The 15,880-nt window shown below is 36.3% G+C and overlaps 4 protein-coding genes across 4 annotated transcripts; 2 read left to right on the forward strand and 2 right to left on the reverse strand.

Moving 5' to 3' along the window:
* Window positions 1-630: 630 nt before the first annotated feature.
* LOC124448228 lies at window positions 631-8,258 on the reverse strand. The gene is made up of 10 exons (XM_046999224.1): window positions 8,181-8,258; window positions 7,928-8,068; window positions 7,507-7,644; window positions 5,380-6,894; window positions 5,199-5,285; window positions 4,026-4,148; window positions 3,309-3,394; window positions 2,442-3,038; window positions 2,176-2,232; window positions 631-1,065 (listed from the first exon to the last, which is right to left on the reverse strand). The coding sequence occupies exons 1-10, from the start codon at window positions 8,196-8,198 to the stop codon at window positions 837-839; spliced, it is 2,991 nt and encodes a 996-aa protein (XP_046855180.1). The 5' UTR covers window positions 8,199-8,258; the 3' UTR covers window positions 631-836.
* Window positions 8,259-8,321: 63 nt separating this feature from the next.
* On the forward strand, window positions 8,322-9,475 carry LOC124448232 (polyadenylate-binding protein-like). Its single transcript, XM_046999228.1, has 2 exons — window positions 8,322-8,886; window positions 9,134-9,475. The coding sequence occupies exons 1-2, from the start codon at window positions 8,459-8,461 to the stop codon at window positions 9,348-9,350; spliced, it is 645 nt and encodes a 214-aa protein (XP_046855184.1). The 5' UTR covers window positions 8,322-8,458; the 3' UTR covers window positions 9,351-9,475.
* Window positions 9,476-11,409: 1,934 nt separating this feature from the next.
* Window positions 11,410-12,185, reverse strand: LOC124448233 (dynein axonemal light chain 4-like). Its single transcript, XM_046999230.1, has 3 exons — window positions 12,002-12,185; window positions 11,836-11,919; window positions 11,410-11,738 (listed from the first exon to the last, which is right to left on the reverse strand). Exons 1-3 carry the CDS (start codon window positions 12,086-12,088, stop codon window positions 11,574-11,576), a joined length of 336 nt encoding a protein of 111 aa, XP_046855186.1. The 5' UTR covers window positions 12,089-12,185; the 3' UTR covers window positions 11,410-11,573.
* A 57-nt stretch (window positions 12,186-12,242) lies between these two features.
* On the forward strand, window positions 12,243-14,304 carry LOC124448229 (endonuclease V-like). Its single transcript, XM_046999225.1, is given in 9 exon segments — window positions 12,243-12,359; window positions 12,644-12,815; window positions 12,879-12,972; window positions 12,975-13,012; window positions 13,139-13,178; window positions 13,293-13,405; window positions 13,497-13,568; window positions 13,646-13,774; window positions 13,851-14,304. Coding segments are annotated over 9 exon segments (849 nt in total). The 5' UTR covers window positions 12,243-12,312; the 3' UTR covers window positions 13,995-14,304.
* The last annotated feature ends 1,576 nt before the right edge of the window (window positions 14,305-15,880 follow it).

The following is a 15,880-nucleotide window of genomic DNA, read 5'->3' on the forward strand; positions in this document are numbered from 1 at the left end:
CAACTCTGCTTTGAAATCGACGCATGTAATTCAAAATACAGCAATTATGCACCAGTAGAGAACATAAATAAGAGATAAAAAGATTCAACTAACAATTTGCTCCAACGCAATCACACCCAAGAATCACTCTCTAAACCTAGCTGTGGTTGCCAAGGCAGCGCTTTCAGGGCCATCTTGAAGGGGAGTGAAAGGGTACGATTTACCCTAGCCCCAGCTAAAGGGGTGCCTTGAATGAAAAAAAGGAGTAAAAACTTTTGATGCGTGCCCATGTGTCAAGAATGGATCACAAAAATTTTGGTGACCGAGCCCCTTCATTTCTCGCAACGGGTCTGAGCATTTTCGTTAAAACTTTTTCTAACTCCTTTCATTTTCTAACGTCTCTTCATTAAAAAATGTCGATAGATTAGTATTACATATTAGATTATAAAAACGCCAGTTTCAGCAAAATCAACGCTACAGATTCCAATTATAGCCACAAAAACTACCAATGAAACATAAATGTCACATCTTGTTTTAGGTAGAGAGGACATTGATATACATCAACATACACGAAAGTACATTGTAATCTACGCTAGAGACAACTATATGCGAGTTAGATTAAGGTCGAGAAGACATTGACATACATCAATATACACGAGAGTACAATGTAATGTACGCTAGAGACAACTATATGCGAGTTAGATTAAGTTCGAGAGGACATTGACATACATCAATATACACGAGAGTACAATGTAATGTACTCTAGAGACAACCATCTGCGAGCTAACTTAAGGTCGAGAGGACATTAATATACATCAATATACACGAAGGTACATTGTAATCTACGCTAGAGACAACTATTTGCGAGTTAGGTTCGCAGCAAGCGAACGTTTTGCATTTGTTTTTTTGATCAAAGCAGTTTCAGTTTTACTGCTTATTTTGTAAGTCTTGCTCAGGTCAATTCCTGACACCTTACATTTGTTCGTTGTTGGAGGCGTTTTACTGTTTTTCTGATATTCATTGTGTAAATTCTGACCAACGTTTCTTGCTGTCGATAAAACCGACTGTTTTCTTTCGTTTGACAATCTGAACACAAAAATTAATAACGCCGTAACGTAAACTTTGCACACACAAGCAAAACTAAAATTTAAGCGTTATATTCCTCTTCGTGAAGAGTGATTTGGTGTTGAACTAAATTTTCTCCAGCATTGATTATATTTACACACTCTGGAATAATGCAATGCTTAGATTTACACACTCACATGATGTAATGTTTGAATTTACACACTCTCACATGATGCAATGTTTGAATTTACACACTCTCACATGATGCAATGTTTGAATTTACACACTCTCACATGATGTAATGTTTGAATTTACACACTCTCACATGATGCAATGTTTGAATTTACACACTCTCACATGATGTAATGTTTGAATTTACACTCTCACATGATGTAATGTTTGAATTTACACACTCTCACATGATGCAATGTTTGAATTTACACACTCACATGATGCAATGTTTGAATTTACACACTCTCACATGATGTAATGTTTGAATTTACACACTCTCACATGATGCAATGTTTGAATTTACACACTCTCACATGATGTAATGTTTGAATTTACACTCTCACATGATGTAATGTTTGAATTTACACACTCACATGATGCAATGTTTGAATTTACACTCTCACATGATGCAATGTTTGAATTTACACACTCTCACATGATGTAATGTTTGAATTTACACACTCACATGATGTAATGTTTGAATTTACACACTCTCACATGATGTAATGTTTGAATTTGCACACTCTCACATGATGCAATGTTTGAATTTACACTCTCACATGATGCAATGTTTGAATTTACACACTCTCACATGATGCAATGTTTGAATTTACACACTGATGTAATGTTTGAATTTACACACTCTCACATGATGCAATGTTTGAATTTACACACTCTCACATGATGTAATGCTTAGATTTACACACTCTCACGTGATGTAATGTTTGAATTTACACACTCTCAGATGATGCAATGTTTGAATTTACACATTTTCGCATGATGTAATGCTTAGATTTACACAGCCCACACAATAACGTAATGTGTTGATTTAAAGATTTCTAATATTTTTTTTATGGTTTGTAAGACACGAATCAAAACTTAAAAAATTACAACACTAACCTCGTCTTTGATGATGGAAGCGGAGGTGACAGTCGTCCTTGAATCGGACGAAGAACCCTAAAAAGCAAACATAATTGAGTTCAGCGTTTCAGAAAAGTCGAAAAGGGTCAGAACGGAGTTCTTTTTTTGCCAAAAATGACCATACTAGATATCTCGCCACTTTAGTGCCACCGAATTGGTGAGCACCAGACTGGTAACCAGTGACGTATGTGTAGACACAATATCAACAAGAATACCCACTGTGTTACCACGACATCCCATCTTACCCTTTATCCCAGGTTTTCCGCCGATTTTTTGAAGCTTCATTTATTTTCCCATTTTTTGACTTGGACAAAGGTCGATTTCCTGTGTATCGATTATCATTCCCTTTAATAGCGGTGGATTTTGTGTTTGTTCTTGCGCTGGCATCGTTCTCAACAATATTTGTAGTCATTTTCTTAATTCCTTCACTCGAAAGACTCGCTACGACATTTTCAGATTTTGTTGAAATCAAAGGTGCAGGTGAAGAATTTGAGATTTCACAAGCTGTGGTAAAGGAATTTCCAAAATACGTTTCATTTTCAACTAAAGCATGTTTCGTTTCTTTGCCAGCATTAGGCGAACCATTACAAACCGTGGAAGTCGCGGTATTTACCACGGAAGTCTCGCTATTTAACGTAGAAGTCTCGCTATTAACCGTAGAAGAATCGCTAATTGCCGTTGATGCCTCGGGATTTACTTTGGTCATTGGAGGAATTCTGCTTCTGGAGGTTGGTGTGTTTACCGTGTGGATATTAGGTGTTGCACGTTTCTTGCCATTACTCTTTGATGATTTGGCAGATTGTGGACTTTCGTGTTTCTTAGATAAGGGTGTTTTATCTTGACTGGATCTACGTTAAGGAAACTCGGACATTTTTAAAGCTCTACAAGATGTAATGGGTAGGTTTTCTGTATTATATGAACCTTAGCACAAAACTACAAAGCCATCTTGACATTGAATCTTAGCCAAAACGAATAAAGGAACCTCAGAGCATTTGCTACTCGAACTGACGATGCTCTCGACAGGAACCACGAAAGCACAGAAACCTTTTAGCAGTAACCACCTAACGAGAGAAAAGTCTGCAAAGTTACAGGCAAATTTGACAAAAGGATACTTTTCTCGTCTGGATTGTCGTTTCTTCATGGTGACATCAGATAACTTAGGAGTCTGACGATTAACATCATTTCGTGGAGATTGACCCTAAAAAATATTTTTAAAAAATCAACAAATACCATAGGCAGCCCAAAACATCACTTAAATAGTATAAAGAAACAATAACTCTCCCATTCCATCGTAACAGAATATGCGCCGCAAACTTTGTATCAATTAATTGCACATATATTATATATTTAAATATATATTATAATATAGATACAATCATATATTTAAATATATATTATATATTATGTAGTATATAAATAAATATAAGTTTAAAGATTGGCAATCCAGGCATATTCAATGTACAAAAATGAAATGTAATCTTACACCAAGTATCGTAACACTGCCCGACATTCAGTGTGCGAATTAGTTCAGAAAAAACGATGTGCAATTTTTTTGACAAAAGTGTTTCTTTACAGGCATAATCAAATCAATATTACGTTAATTATTATACAGCGCTAAGTGCTAAATTAATATTTTTAAACGTGAACAAATTCATATGATTTACGACAGTGTTTTTCGTTAAAACCGCTGATTTTTGCACATCGTTTGAAAAAGTGATGTGCAATTGTTTTCATTTTAGCTAAAACAATGTGCAAATTGCACACTGCACACCGTTAATTCGCGCACTGCCCGACATCATCACATTGTATGCTTCATTTTCAACCCATACCTGACTAACTTTTCGCGTCCGTTTTTCCTGCAATAATCGTCTATTGTGATTCAGGATTTGCATTCTTACATATGCAGGAGAATCGACGAATATCCCACGCAGCTGATTTTGAGCGAAGAGAAGCTAATGGTGTGATGAAAAAATAAAATAAAAACTATAAATGCAAACTTTTCTCTTTACTAACCTAAGAATGACATAAGTACAAAAAAGCCAAAATATAATGGAGTAGAACTGATGATCTCTATAACAGTGGAATGCGATTCCGTCTTTTTACTAGAGATTTTACGTTGAGTTGAAAGTGATCACGTTTACTGTGAAGACTGAAATCTTCATGTGGATGTTTGAGAAAGAAAGCATTAAAAATCTGAGCAAAAATTCAAACAAATCTATAGCAGTGATAGATTAGGGATGCAGGAGGGGATTGATGAAGGTTGCAGGAGGGGATAGATGAAAGTTGCTGGAGGGGGTAGATGAGGGTTGCAGGAGGGGATAGATGAAGGTTGTAGGAGGGGTAGAGGGTTGCAGGAGGGATAAATGAAGCAGGAGGGATAGTTGAAGGTTGCAGGAGGGGATAGATGAAGGTTACAGGAGGGGATAGAGGAGGTTGCAGGAGGGGATAGACGAGGGTTGCAGGAGGGGATAGATGAAGGTTGCAGGAGGGGATGGATGAAGTTTGAAGGAGGGGATAGACGAGGGTTGCAGGACGGGATAGAGGAGGTTTGCAAGAGGTGTGTTAATTTCCCTACAAAATACTTATACACCAAAAAATCTCTAAATCATTATAAAAACGTACTTTAATTAAAAGAAAAAAGTCTGACACCATAGCAACCACCCAATAAAACAATCGTGGTTCTATTCCAGGTGCCAGCTTCACGAAACCTGGATGGCGTTATTGAATGTATGAAATTTTTTTCAAACTTGCGAAAATGTGGTTATATTTTCTTTACGATAATGAAACTTTATAATTCTTCAGACAATATTGTATTTCATTGATTGTCCAGCTCAAATCGTAGATTTTTCCCTTTCAAGAGATTTTTGGAGCGTTCAAAAATATTGCTATCGAGTTTATAGCACTATTCGGCCTTTGTGCAAGCAAGCCCAGATCAATAGATCATATCCAAAGTAGAACAAAACATCACTACTTATGTTAAAACAGTCAAATTCAAACAATACCTGCGTTTTAACTCGTTCTTTGAAAGATCGATCAGTCTTTGACTGACCGTACTCGACGCTCAAATCGGCAAGAACATTGCGAGCATCCTGTGTGGAGTTGAAGAAACGAATGAAAAAAATGATCAAATACTTTCACGATGTAATATCGTAAATACGGTTTTGGTAAATCAGTATATTCTACCTTTATCGTGGTGACAAGATCTTGAACTTTTCCAGTTTTGAAAAGCAAACGGGTAAGGAAGCCTTTTGCATGAGCCGAAACGATACAAAACCTTTCTCTTTGGATGGCCTTTCCGTAATGCGGAAATTCGTAAAACTCTTGAGCACTTATTTCGGAATTAAAACTTTTCCTCGCTAAAATTTCCCCAACTTGGATGGAGTCTTTAAGGGAGCTTCCTGTCGAATGTTTTAGTGCCTCGTTTTGAAGCATGCTTTGATCAGGAAACGACAGTTGGTTCAATTCTTTCAAATCAATATTGTTCGACTTAAATGAAGAGCTGAATGCGGAAACAACTGAAGTCTTCATCGAGTTAGGTGAGATGATACTTTGATCAAAGCCTGACACGTAAGAATTTTCAAAAATCTCCGATGAATGTTTGTCGAAAACGTCCTCTTTACCAAACGCTTTATTTTCAAAGAAATTTTTATCTGATGGTATGGACTTCCCAGCAGTTGGTTTCAACACGAGTGCAGCATTTACAGATGCACACTTGTTTGGAGAAGTCGACTTTGTTCTTTCAACCCCCTCCTTTTTTGCTGTAGGTTTTTGGAGAGAGCGCAAACTACGCGTTGAATTTACAAAGTCTGCGTTAAACGGAGCATTCGTGAGGTTTGTGGAGCATTTTGTAGCAGAAAAACCGAACGGACTTTTAGAGAATCCTTCTTGTTCAACAACACTTGATCTCTCAAATCTTCTTTCATTTGACATGTGTGTACTTTCCAGTGTACTTGTTTCACTGGTAACTGATTGAGTTTTTTCACAGCTCAATTGAACACTTTGGCTGTACATTTCCAGTAATTCCTGTTGGCGCCTTTGAAAGTCGAACAGCAACTTCTCTTGCAACGAGTTATAATGTTCTTCCAAACGCTGCTGTTCCTTTGCAAGATATTCCTTCTGCTGCAAAACAGAAACTTCATCTTCGTGTGCTGGTAACATGGAGTCAACTTGCTGGGGATGAAACGTCAGTTGGTTAATATAACGAGCATTTTTATTAGTGTATTGGTCATCATTTTGAAATGTACTCGTAATTGATTGGTTGTGGGTAGAGTACACTTGAGGGTATCGTTGGATTGGTTCAATTCGTTGTTGCAAACAACCATTATTTTCATTGTTCAATTGGTCATCATTGCTTGAGAACGTAATGGGACGATGACATTCATAATTATTATAAGATTGTTCTAAGGAGTGATGTTGGGAATGTGGGGGGTGATGTGTAGGATGTTCCAGGGGGTGGCGTGAGGGTTTTTCTACTAGGTGATGTGTAGGCAGGTCGGGAAAGTGATGTGAAGCATAATGGTTGCCATAGAAGGAATTTGGTCTTTGAAGTTTTAATTGAGGATGATTCACTGTTGGTTCTTGAACAGGTTCAACACCACTAAACTTGACACTATCTTCTCCTGAGGAATTGTTATTTAAGTCACTTGGAGAGCCACTTTTTCTCTCCGTATGATGGACAATTTTGACTAATTTTTTCTCCTAAAGTAAAATTGAGGTCAATACCAAGAAACATGGATGTCATGTACAGGGATGACAAAGATTATTTGATAAAGATGATGGAAAGATAAGAACACACATTCTCTTTGTGGGATACTGAATTTTACCAAAAAAATTGCTTAGAAAAAGTGTTGAGTCCATCTGCCCCCAGCTTAGAAAAAGTATTGAGTCCATCCCCCCAGCTTAGAAAAAGTATTGAGTCCACCCCCCACCTTAGAAAAGAGTTGAGTCCATCCCCAGATTAGAAAAAGTATTGAGTCCACCCCTCAGCTTAGAAAAAGAGTTGAGTCCATCCCCCAGATTAGAAAAGTATTGAGTCCACCCCCAGCTTAGAAAAGTATTGAGTCCACCCCCAGCTTAGAAAAAGAGTTGAGTTCATCCCCCCAGATTAGAAAAAGTATTGAGTCCACCCCCAGCTTAGAAAAGAGTTGAGTCCATCCCCCAGATTAGAAAAGTATTGAGTCCACCCCTCAGCTTAGAAAAAGAGTTGAGTCCATCCCCCCAGCTTAAAAAAGTATTAAGTCCACCCCCACCCCCTCAGCTCTATAGCTCCATAAAAATAACATAAGAAATAAATCGTTTAAACAATGAAACCTGAATTCGATGTAGCACAATCTGAACTTTATCAACTAAATCAAAATATTTTTCTTGCTTCCTCTTTAACAAATGATCTTCCATTTTGATGGCATCCTCGCGATCCCGACGTAATATCCGGCGATCTTCGCTCGTTAGCTAGAATCATCGACAATAAGAAGGAAAACTTTTGAGGTTAAGAATCATTGACTAATTATCAGATATTAGGAAAAATTTTTCACAGTGCAAAGACATTCCAATATACAGTTGAATACTCACAATAAGAATTATCAAAGAATACAACATATTTTAAAAACAATTCCTCAGCAAAAGCCAATATAAACATCACGCCAATATTTCGTGTTGAAAGTTTAATTGCTTTTGTGGTTTTATGTACTTTTATGTACTTTTGTATTTTTCGAAAAACTTAATAATTTCTTACCAATAATGGTGGCATAGAGTTGTAAACAGATCCGGATAAAATATTGGAAACACTGTCGACAAGATGGGACGTCTCATTTGACAAACTTTTCGACAACAAAATCTCATTTAACAAACCTGACATTCGCTTAATGTCACAGTCCTACATAAATAATAAAGAAATCATTCGTTTATCATACATTTGTACTTTCGAATGACAGAAAAAAAGCTATAAAATCACGAAGTTAAAGTTTGTTGTCTTCTTTCTTACTTACCGCCGAATCCCGCGCCATTTTGAAGTATTTAAATAGCGAGTCCTCTGTACCTGCTTGTCAGCGTTATCGATATGGATGAAATATGGAGAAAGATAACTTTCCCTCCCGTATAGAAGTTGATGTGAATAGACACGAAATAAATCACAATAATATGACCTCCTAAGTTGTCAATACTGAAGGAACAGCTGAAAATATAATGTTTCATTGTTTTAAACTGTTATTTCGATGATTCTGATCTTTGCAAAAGGTGTCATGTTTTAACACTGTAATTTGCTATTATGGGAAGCGAAGTAAGCTCGGAACAAAATAGTCAGGAGGAAGATTCCTCCATTGCTTTGTACAATAAAGTTTGCACATTTCAGCGTGAAAATGCGGAAAAAATTACGGGCATGTTACTTGAACTGCCACAAGAAGAATTAAAAACGCTTCTTTGCGATGATAGTAAATTGATGGCGAAGATATACGAAGCAATTAAAGCCTTAGACAATGAATCTAAAGACAAACAACGAAAATTAATCGGCGATGTTATGTATTGTGAAGTTGAAAAGGCCTATAACGACCATGAAATAGCTGGAAAAATTACAGGAATGCTATTAGAAATGGAACTTGAAAATCTTGAGCAATTGTTACTGGACAAAAAAGCGCTTTTAGTTAAAATACATGAAGCTTATGCAGTGCTAAAAACATACAATGATGCAAACAATAGGTTGGTTCTTTCTTTCAATGTTCCCCACCTTCCCTCCATCCATCTTCCACCCCCACTCCACCATCTTCCACCTTCCTCCACTTCCTTCCTCCACCTCTCCACCTTCCACCCCATCTTCACCCTTCCTTCCACCTCCTACCCTATCTTCACCCCACTTACCCTTCCCACCCTATTAACTCCACTTGAGTATAGAAAGTATTGTGTAATTCTTTTCCTTGCTTGGAATATTGTTCTGTTGTCATTATAGTGAAAAAGAAGCTTCTTCCGAGGTCTCACTGGAAGAATTAGGGGAGAAGTTATTTGAGAGGATTTTAGAATGGTATGTAGAGGAAGACACTGCTGCAAAATTGACAGGCATGCTGTTAGAAATGAACAATGATGACATACATCAATTGATCAAGGATAATGATTTCCTTAAGCTTAAAACTAAGGAAGCTTACGATGTGTTAAGCTTGGGTAAGTGACCTTGCCAACAACTGTAAATATGTATATGTGTGTTTATATATTGTTGAAAATGTAAATAGCTAGTAACTTCCTATTCTGAAGAAGGCTCGAAGCACCGAGTCGAAAGCTCAATAAAAATCATTTATAAAATCCGGAGAAACTTTTATTTTTCAACATTAATGCCTGGGTTACCAATTTTCAAACTTATGTTCATACAAGAAAGGACTTTATTCATTTTCACACTTATAAACATGACTTGATTGCTTGGATTGCAACTTAATAGGCATTATCAAAAATCATTAATAATCAAGTTTTTTTATACATTCCAATCGTCTGCTGTGTGTTTTACCCCATACCTGTTTGAAGAAAACTAGAAGTTTTGCTGACAGCTCCACTTAACTCAGTGCCACTGTAACCATGGTGATAAAAAATAAGCAAATATACAAACACACTCAGATTTTCAGGCTCTATATATCCCATAGTTCTTTAGGTCATATACATTCAAACTACTTTGAATTTCCAACAACCAATGAAAAACTGTAGGACTTCAACAAGTTCTTGAGTTATTTCTTCTCAAATGTGACCTGAACTGTAAAATTAAAAACTCTGTACATATGTTCACTGTAGGCTGAACAATGAAAGTAAATTCTTGTCTAAATATTTTCATTTTTCTGTTGTTTCAGACTTAACTTCTTTAATAGGAGATAAGCTCTGCTACAGAAGTGAAATCGGACCTTGTTTCTCATGTTTCGTCACTCTTTCAATTGTACAATGATTGGTTATAAACAGGGACAAACATTACAGTAAAGTTTGGTGTAAGTGTAGCATACCCACATCTCATCCCTTCTTATTTCTTTAAATGTTTCCTCCCCCTGATTACTAATCTACCAATTGGTTATCATCCGTAAGATATTACGTACTTTTTACCTTAGGCAGAAATAAAAGACGAATTTCTGGAGTTTTAGCCCGTTTGACGGCTTCCATTTTTTTATTTCGTACTTTTTGAGGAAAGAATCCGTTTATGTGATTTCTGGCTTTGGGGTTTTTCCAGCCATCTTGATTGTTAAAGAATGTTACAAAATTTAAATTGATTATGGTTGGACATGTGTACTGTCTTGGAATGGAGGAATCTTTTGAACTGCGTCCTTTACTGCTAGTTTTACGATGAGGAAACTCGCTTTTCCACTTCAATTCTCGTTTTTTTAAATACTTTTCAGTATCTGCGCTTCTTGAACACGGTGCTGTAACTGCTGTTCGTTCCTTTCGATGACTAATCATCCCCTGCTCAAAATGACAAGTCGTTTGCAAAGGTGATCTTGCTTCAATCTTTTTAAATGTCGTCTTCTCGCCTGTTCTCAGCATTGTCCACAACTTTTTGTAGGTAATATGTGATGCGACTAGATGGCAATCTATTAATTACTTCAATGTAGTTGACTTCAATAATTTTGTCCGTCTCAAAGGAAAATTTAATAGCGTCTTCTCATAAAGCGTTTTAATCCACAATGACAAAGAAAACGAAAATTTATTCAATATTTGTATGGATGGCTTACTGAAGTGATATCCAAGTGTACTTCGTTAATTACTTTATCACTTTAAGTTCGACCATAGCTAAAAAAATTGTCATGGACAGTCATATTTTTTAAATAAACATCTTTTAAGGAAGTTTTCTAACATCACACTAAACCGAATGCTCCACGAAAGTCGCGAGCAAGGACAAATATAGTCGACAACTCAGTTAAGCAAGAAATTTCCGAAGATTTCATGCACAGACAATTATAAATAACAGAGGATTTAGACCACAGGATCAATAAAGCCTGGCTCACATTTCTTCTTAAAGTCGAAAGAAATAACGATTTTTATGCATGTTTAAGCGTCCCGGACATCTCAATCACTAAAGTTTCTTGTTCATACATTCATAAATATCCCTAATATTGGGAAATACATAACGCAATTGGGAAGCGTTTTCATTTGGACCATTTGGTGTTCAGATTCATCTTTAGAGTCTGTGAGAGTAAAAACATTTGATTCTAGTGGCTTTTAGGAGAAACGTCAATCAGGTTTAACAGAAATGTAGCATCATTTCAGAAATCAGAAATGTATTTTGCTTTTAAAAAGCGCACATTTTCCGTCTCTTATCTATTGCGAATACTATATAACTATACCTCGATGATAAGAAATACATATATATAAAATTTCATCTCTGTTTTTGAGCACAAATACAGTACTTTTTCTTCATTAAAACACTATGATGACTTCCACACCAGAATCGCTATTGAACCACCGAAAAACATGTACAAAAGATTCTTGACTTCATGTGTAATCTCAAAACCGTATCCCTCGCCAACGACAGCATGCCACGAAGAACCGAATTTCTTATCCAAACTGTCCTTGATCATTTTCGCAGCAGCCTAAAGCGAAGTCAGTTCGACTGCTCGTAATGTCACAAAATTATTTTGAAGTGAACAAGTGTTTGGATATTCATGTTTTATATCACGTTTTACTAACTTCGTTATTGGTCGAAAACTTCTCACAGGCTGTAACGCAAAGCTCCATGGCTTCAGTGCGCATTTCATCGTTCATATCCGATTGCTAAAAGGCAAACACAAGTAATCATTTAATATGAACTTTGCGTGAACACAGTTAAACACATTTCGTGGTGTAAAAGTTCTACCCTTATCAAAGGATAACTATGTAATCGCTTGTAATCATAGCCACCAGTATCAACAACGGCTGCATTTGCTTCAGTAACTTCGCCCATTTTCCAAACAGGAAACTATGAACAAACAAATCCACTAAAATCTTTAATTTGACTTCACATCTTCGAAGAAAAGAAATATGGCTTCCCTGTTGTCATAGATACTGCTGTCGTAAGTCTGCGCCTGCAAAATACTGGTCAGCAAGAATATATTAATTTATGAAATTTTAATTCAACAATTCTATAAATTTACGGCAAAATATGGCTTTGAATTTCTCGATGGAATTATGGAAACTTCTCTAGTGACCAATCATATTACAGATCAGTGGACAAGGTACGACCAAATATGATTTCCATCCACGAAAATACTTGAAATAAAACATCCTCCAATCACTATCCACTCCAATTTTGATCGACGTAATCTAGGAAGTTTGAATTTAAATCCACAGCTGCAATATCATTTCAAGTATCCCTCTCTATCGCGTTTGAGTGGTGACTTCCTTTCCTAGCTAACTCTTCATTAGCTCCATCACGTCTTGTTTAAGCTTCGTACTTTAAATGCGCATGCGTCACACCTGCAATGCTTTCTTACGTTCAAAAAAAAACATTTTCCTATAGACAGCAGTGTGAATTAAAGAAGAAACTTATCACTGTTGATGTTCGCGATTGGTTTGATGACGAAAAGGAAATTCGACTGAAATATGTTGGTGGTGTAGATATATCATTTATGAAGAATGATAAGGAGCATGCCTGCGCGGCATTGGTAGTTTTATCGTTGCCGAAACTTGAAGTCAGTTGGTATTAAATTCTTTTATAACAGTTGCCACACTTCTAACTTGTCGTTTTCCGCCAGGTGATATATGAAAATTATGATTTCATCCATCTGAATCAGCCATACATTCCGGAATTTTTGGCATTTCGCGAGGCACCACATTTAGCGAGGTTGATAACAAAGTTCAAAAAGACCGTCCTCGAATCTTACCAGAGGTGTTTGTTGTCGTACTACACCACACTTCGTATCTTATTCTAGAAACACGATTTTATAAAAAAATGCTTGTCTGGACACCGTCTTATTTCTTTGCACGAAAACAAAACCTCTTTTCCTGTCTTTAGGTAATCTTTGTTGATGGCAATGGGATTTTACACCCTAGAGGTATAACACTTGCAAGCGAAATTTTTGTGAACACAACAAAACGAGATGTTAACGTGAACTATTTAACTGGGTAGATTCGTCCATCTAAAACAGAATGTATTTTCTTATAACCAGGATTTGGTGTAGCAAGTCATCTGGGTGTCATTACCGATGTGTGTACAATAGGAGTTGGGAAAAAGTTATTTCATGTTGATGGTATTGAAAAAAACGAATTTCATTTGAAAAAAGTATGGTCAGCTTTTCGACAATTTTATTGATAATTTGCAACATTGCAACAAAGACTCCAGTAACGATACTACTGCGAGGAATTTTTAACAGATAAATGATCATCTACAAAAGTTTGGTGATTATTTCTTCCTTGTCGGTGATTCTGGTACGACATTTGGAGCTGTAAGTGATATCTCTAGATCTTCTTGTGGTTCGTCTGTCTATAATATATCCTCTGTCTCCATAATGTCTCTTTTCAGGCATTGAAGAGTTCTGAGAAATCAAAAAATCCTATCTACGTGTCGATTGGTCACAAGGTTAGCTTGGAGACAAGTTTAAAGATCTGCGAGTTGTGTTGTAGATATCGAGTTCCTGAACCAATCAGACAGGTAGCTAATGGTGTTCTGTGTGTTTGGTAATCGTCTACTTTGTACACATTGATTTTGTTTTCTCTTATTTACAAAGGCTGATATACGATCACGTGAATACCTACGTCAACACTACGAAACCATGGTTACGCAATGCTGCAAGAAAGAAAAGGTCTCGCCACTGCCATGCCCAGCTAATGATGTAGAGCAACGTGCTGGAGCCTGGTGTCGAGTAATTTAAATTGACAATATGATATGAAAGATGCACCTTGTTGTCGTTGTTTTCGACCCGAGTTTCAGCTCAATAAAATAATTAGATTTTTATTTCTAGATATTTAGATTGTGTATATGTATATCGATGGATATCGATGGATCACAGCGACTTTTACTAACATAAGATTACCATTATTTGCAAGATAGTGTTTGGAGTTGGCTGTAACGAGATGAACGTTTTCGATAAACTTTCCACAATTTGTTATGCCTTCGAACTTCACCACGAAAAACGATTAAATTATGTCGACATAATAAAATCATCAATGCGTTCCATTAAATAATTGTTTAGTAAGTCAACATCTAACATAAACATTCTGAATTAAGATGTTTTGGTTTCGACAGATTTCAAACAACACACCGGCAAGCCACCAGGAAAGCATTGACAGGTTGTTAAAAGATTTCCCCAAAAGAATACAGTATTCTTGAAAGACAAAAGGAACTGTTACTCAGCTTTACTTTGCCAGGAAAGCCTAATGTTTTCACAAAAGACAAAAGAAATCGCTTTCTAGTCTACATTTAAAGTTTCTTCTACTTTAAATTTTTCATCCGGAATGAATAGAGAGAAATGAAAGCAAGCTGATTCATTCAATGATAAAAGTTAGGATTCTGTCATAGAAGTCTGTTTTTTTATGTAGATAGACAACGAACTTGTAGCTTATAGACCTGTTCATTCTTGATCACAACTAGTCGAAACATAGAGAAATACGTGCAGTTTCTTTATTGCGATCATATGTTTTATATTCTATAGTTACATTTTATTATTTTATCGTTTATGCTTTATATTTTGTAGTTATAATTTATCATTTTACAGTTTATGCTTCGTTGCGACTTGCAAGTGCGAACTAGTTCACGAACTAAATAAATCTTGTCCAAACACGATGGGAAATGATCTGGCATAGACGCATCGAAGCATTGAACGTGAGGACTGTTGACCCGATCATAAATTATGGTGATAGACTGATAGTTTCGACCTTTGCACACAATAAACCACAATTAGCCATTTTACAGTCTGCACAAAGTCTTTACATAAATTACACTCATCTTTCGTTGAGCAGTGTAGTTTTCGAGTCTTGTCCCAAACTGTAAAAGCTTTGTAAAGATGGATTAAGGATACTGTTAAGAGCATGCGATTTTTTTTGTGAGTGAGAATGAATGTTATGGACATCTCAATTGCAGCTTATCAATCATAAATCAAGTTGAATATTCCAAAGCTCATTCACGTATTACACAAATAGTTTAATTGCAAGACTATTCACAATCATATTACGATATGATGAGACAGCAACACCTCTTTCATCCATCGACACTTTAACTGATGCGAAAAACTAATTTAGGGGAGACGCAGTGCTTTGCCGTTAAGTCGTTAAATTGAAATTACATCCATATTCTCTTTGTGATAGTCAAGGAAAAAATCATCATTAAAACAACACAAGCTCACCAGCATCTCGCTTAGAATCGATTGAAATTCATTTATATCATGTAGCCCAAGTTTGACTTACACGTAATTGTCTAAAACGCGAGGGTAATTCTATAAATTTAAGCAGATTTATGCTTTAAGTAGATGCCGGAACAACTCCATATTCATTGCATAAAGAAACGTGGTTTTACGCAAGCTTAAAGGAGAGCTTTCGCAAATAAAGTACACTACGAAACCAGGATATATCAATATCTGACCTGTGATCATTCAAGTAAAGAAAAGCGCGGTACATTTTTCACATTATAAAATATACAAGATTTTCATTTCACGTACGCATCACTCACGGTCAAAAGTTAAAACGATAAGATTAAATAGAGAAGATTAAAATCGTTCACTACCACGGAAGACTTAAAATCTTATGAACTCGGAAACGACGG

This window comes from Xenia sp. Carnegie-2017, unplaced genomic scaffold (genome assembly GCF_021976095.1).
Source record: "Xenia sp. Carnegie-2017 unplaced genomic scaffold, XeniaSp_v1 HiC_scaffold_23, whole genome shotgun sequence".
NCBI lineage: Eukaryota > Metazoa > Cnidaria > Anthozoa > Malacalcyonacea > Xeniidae > Xenia > Xenia sp. Carnegie-2017.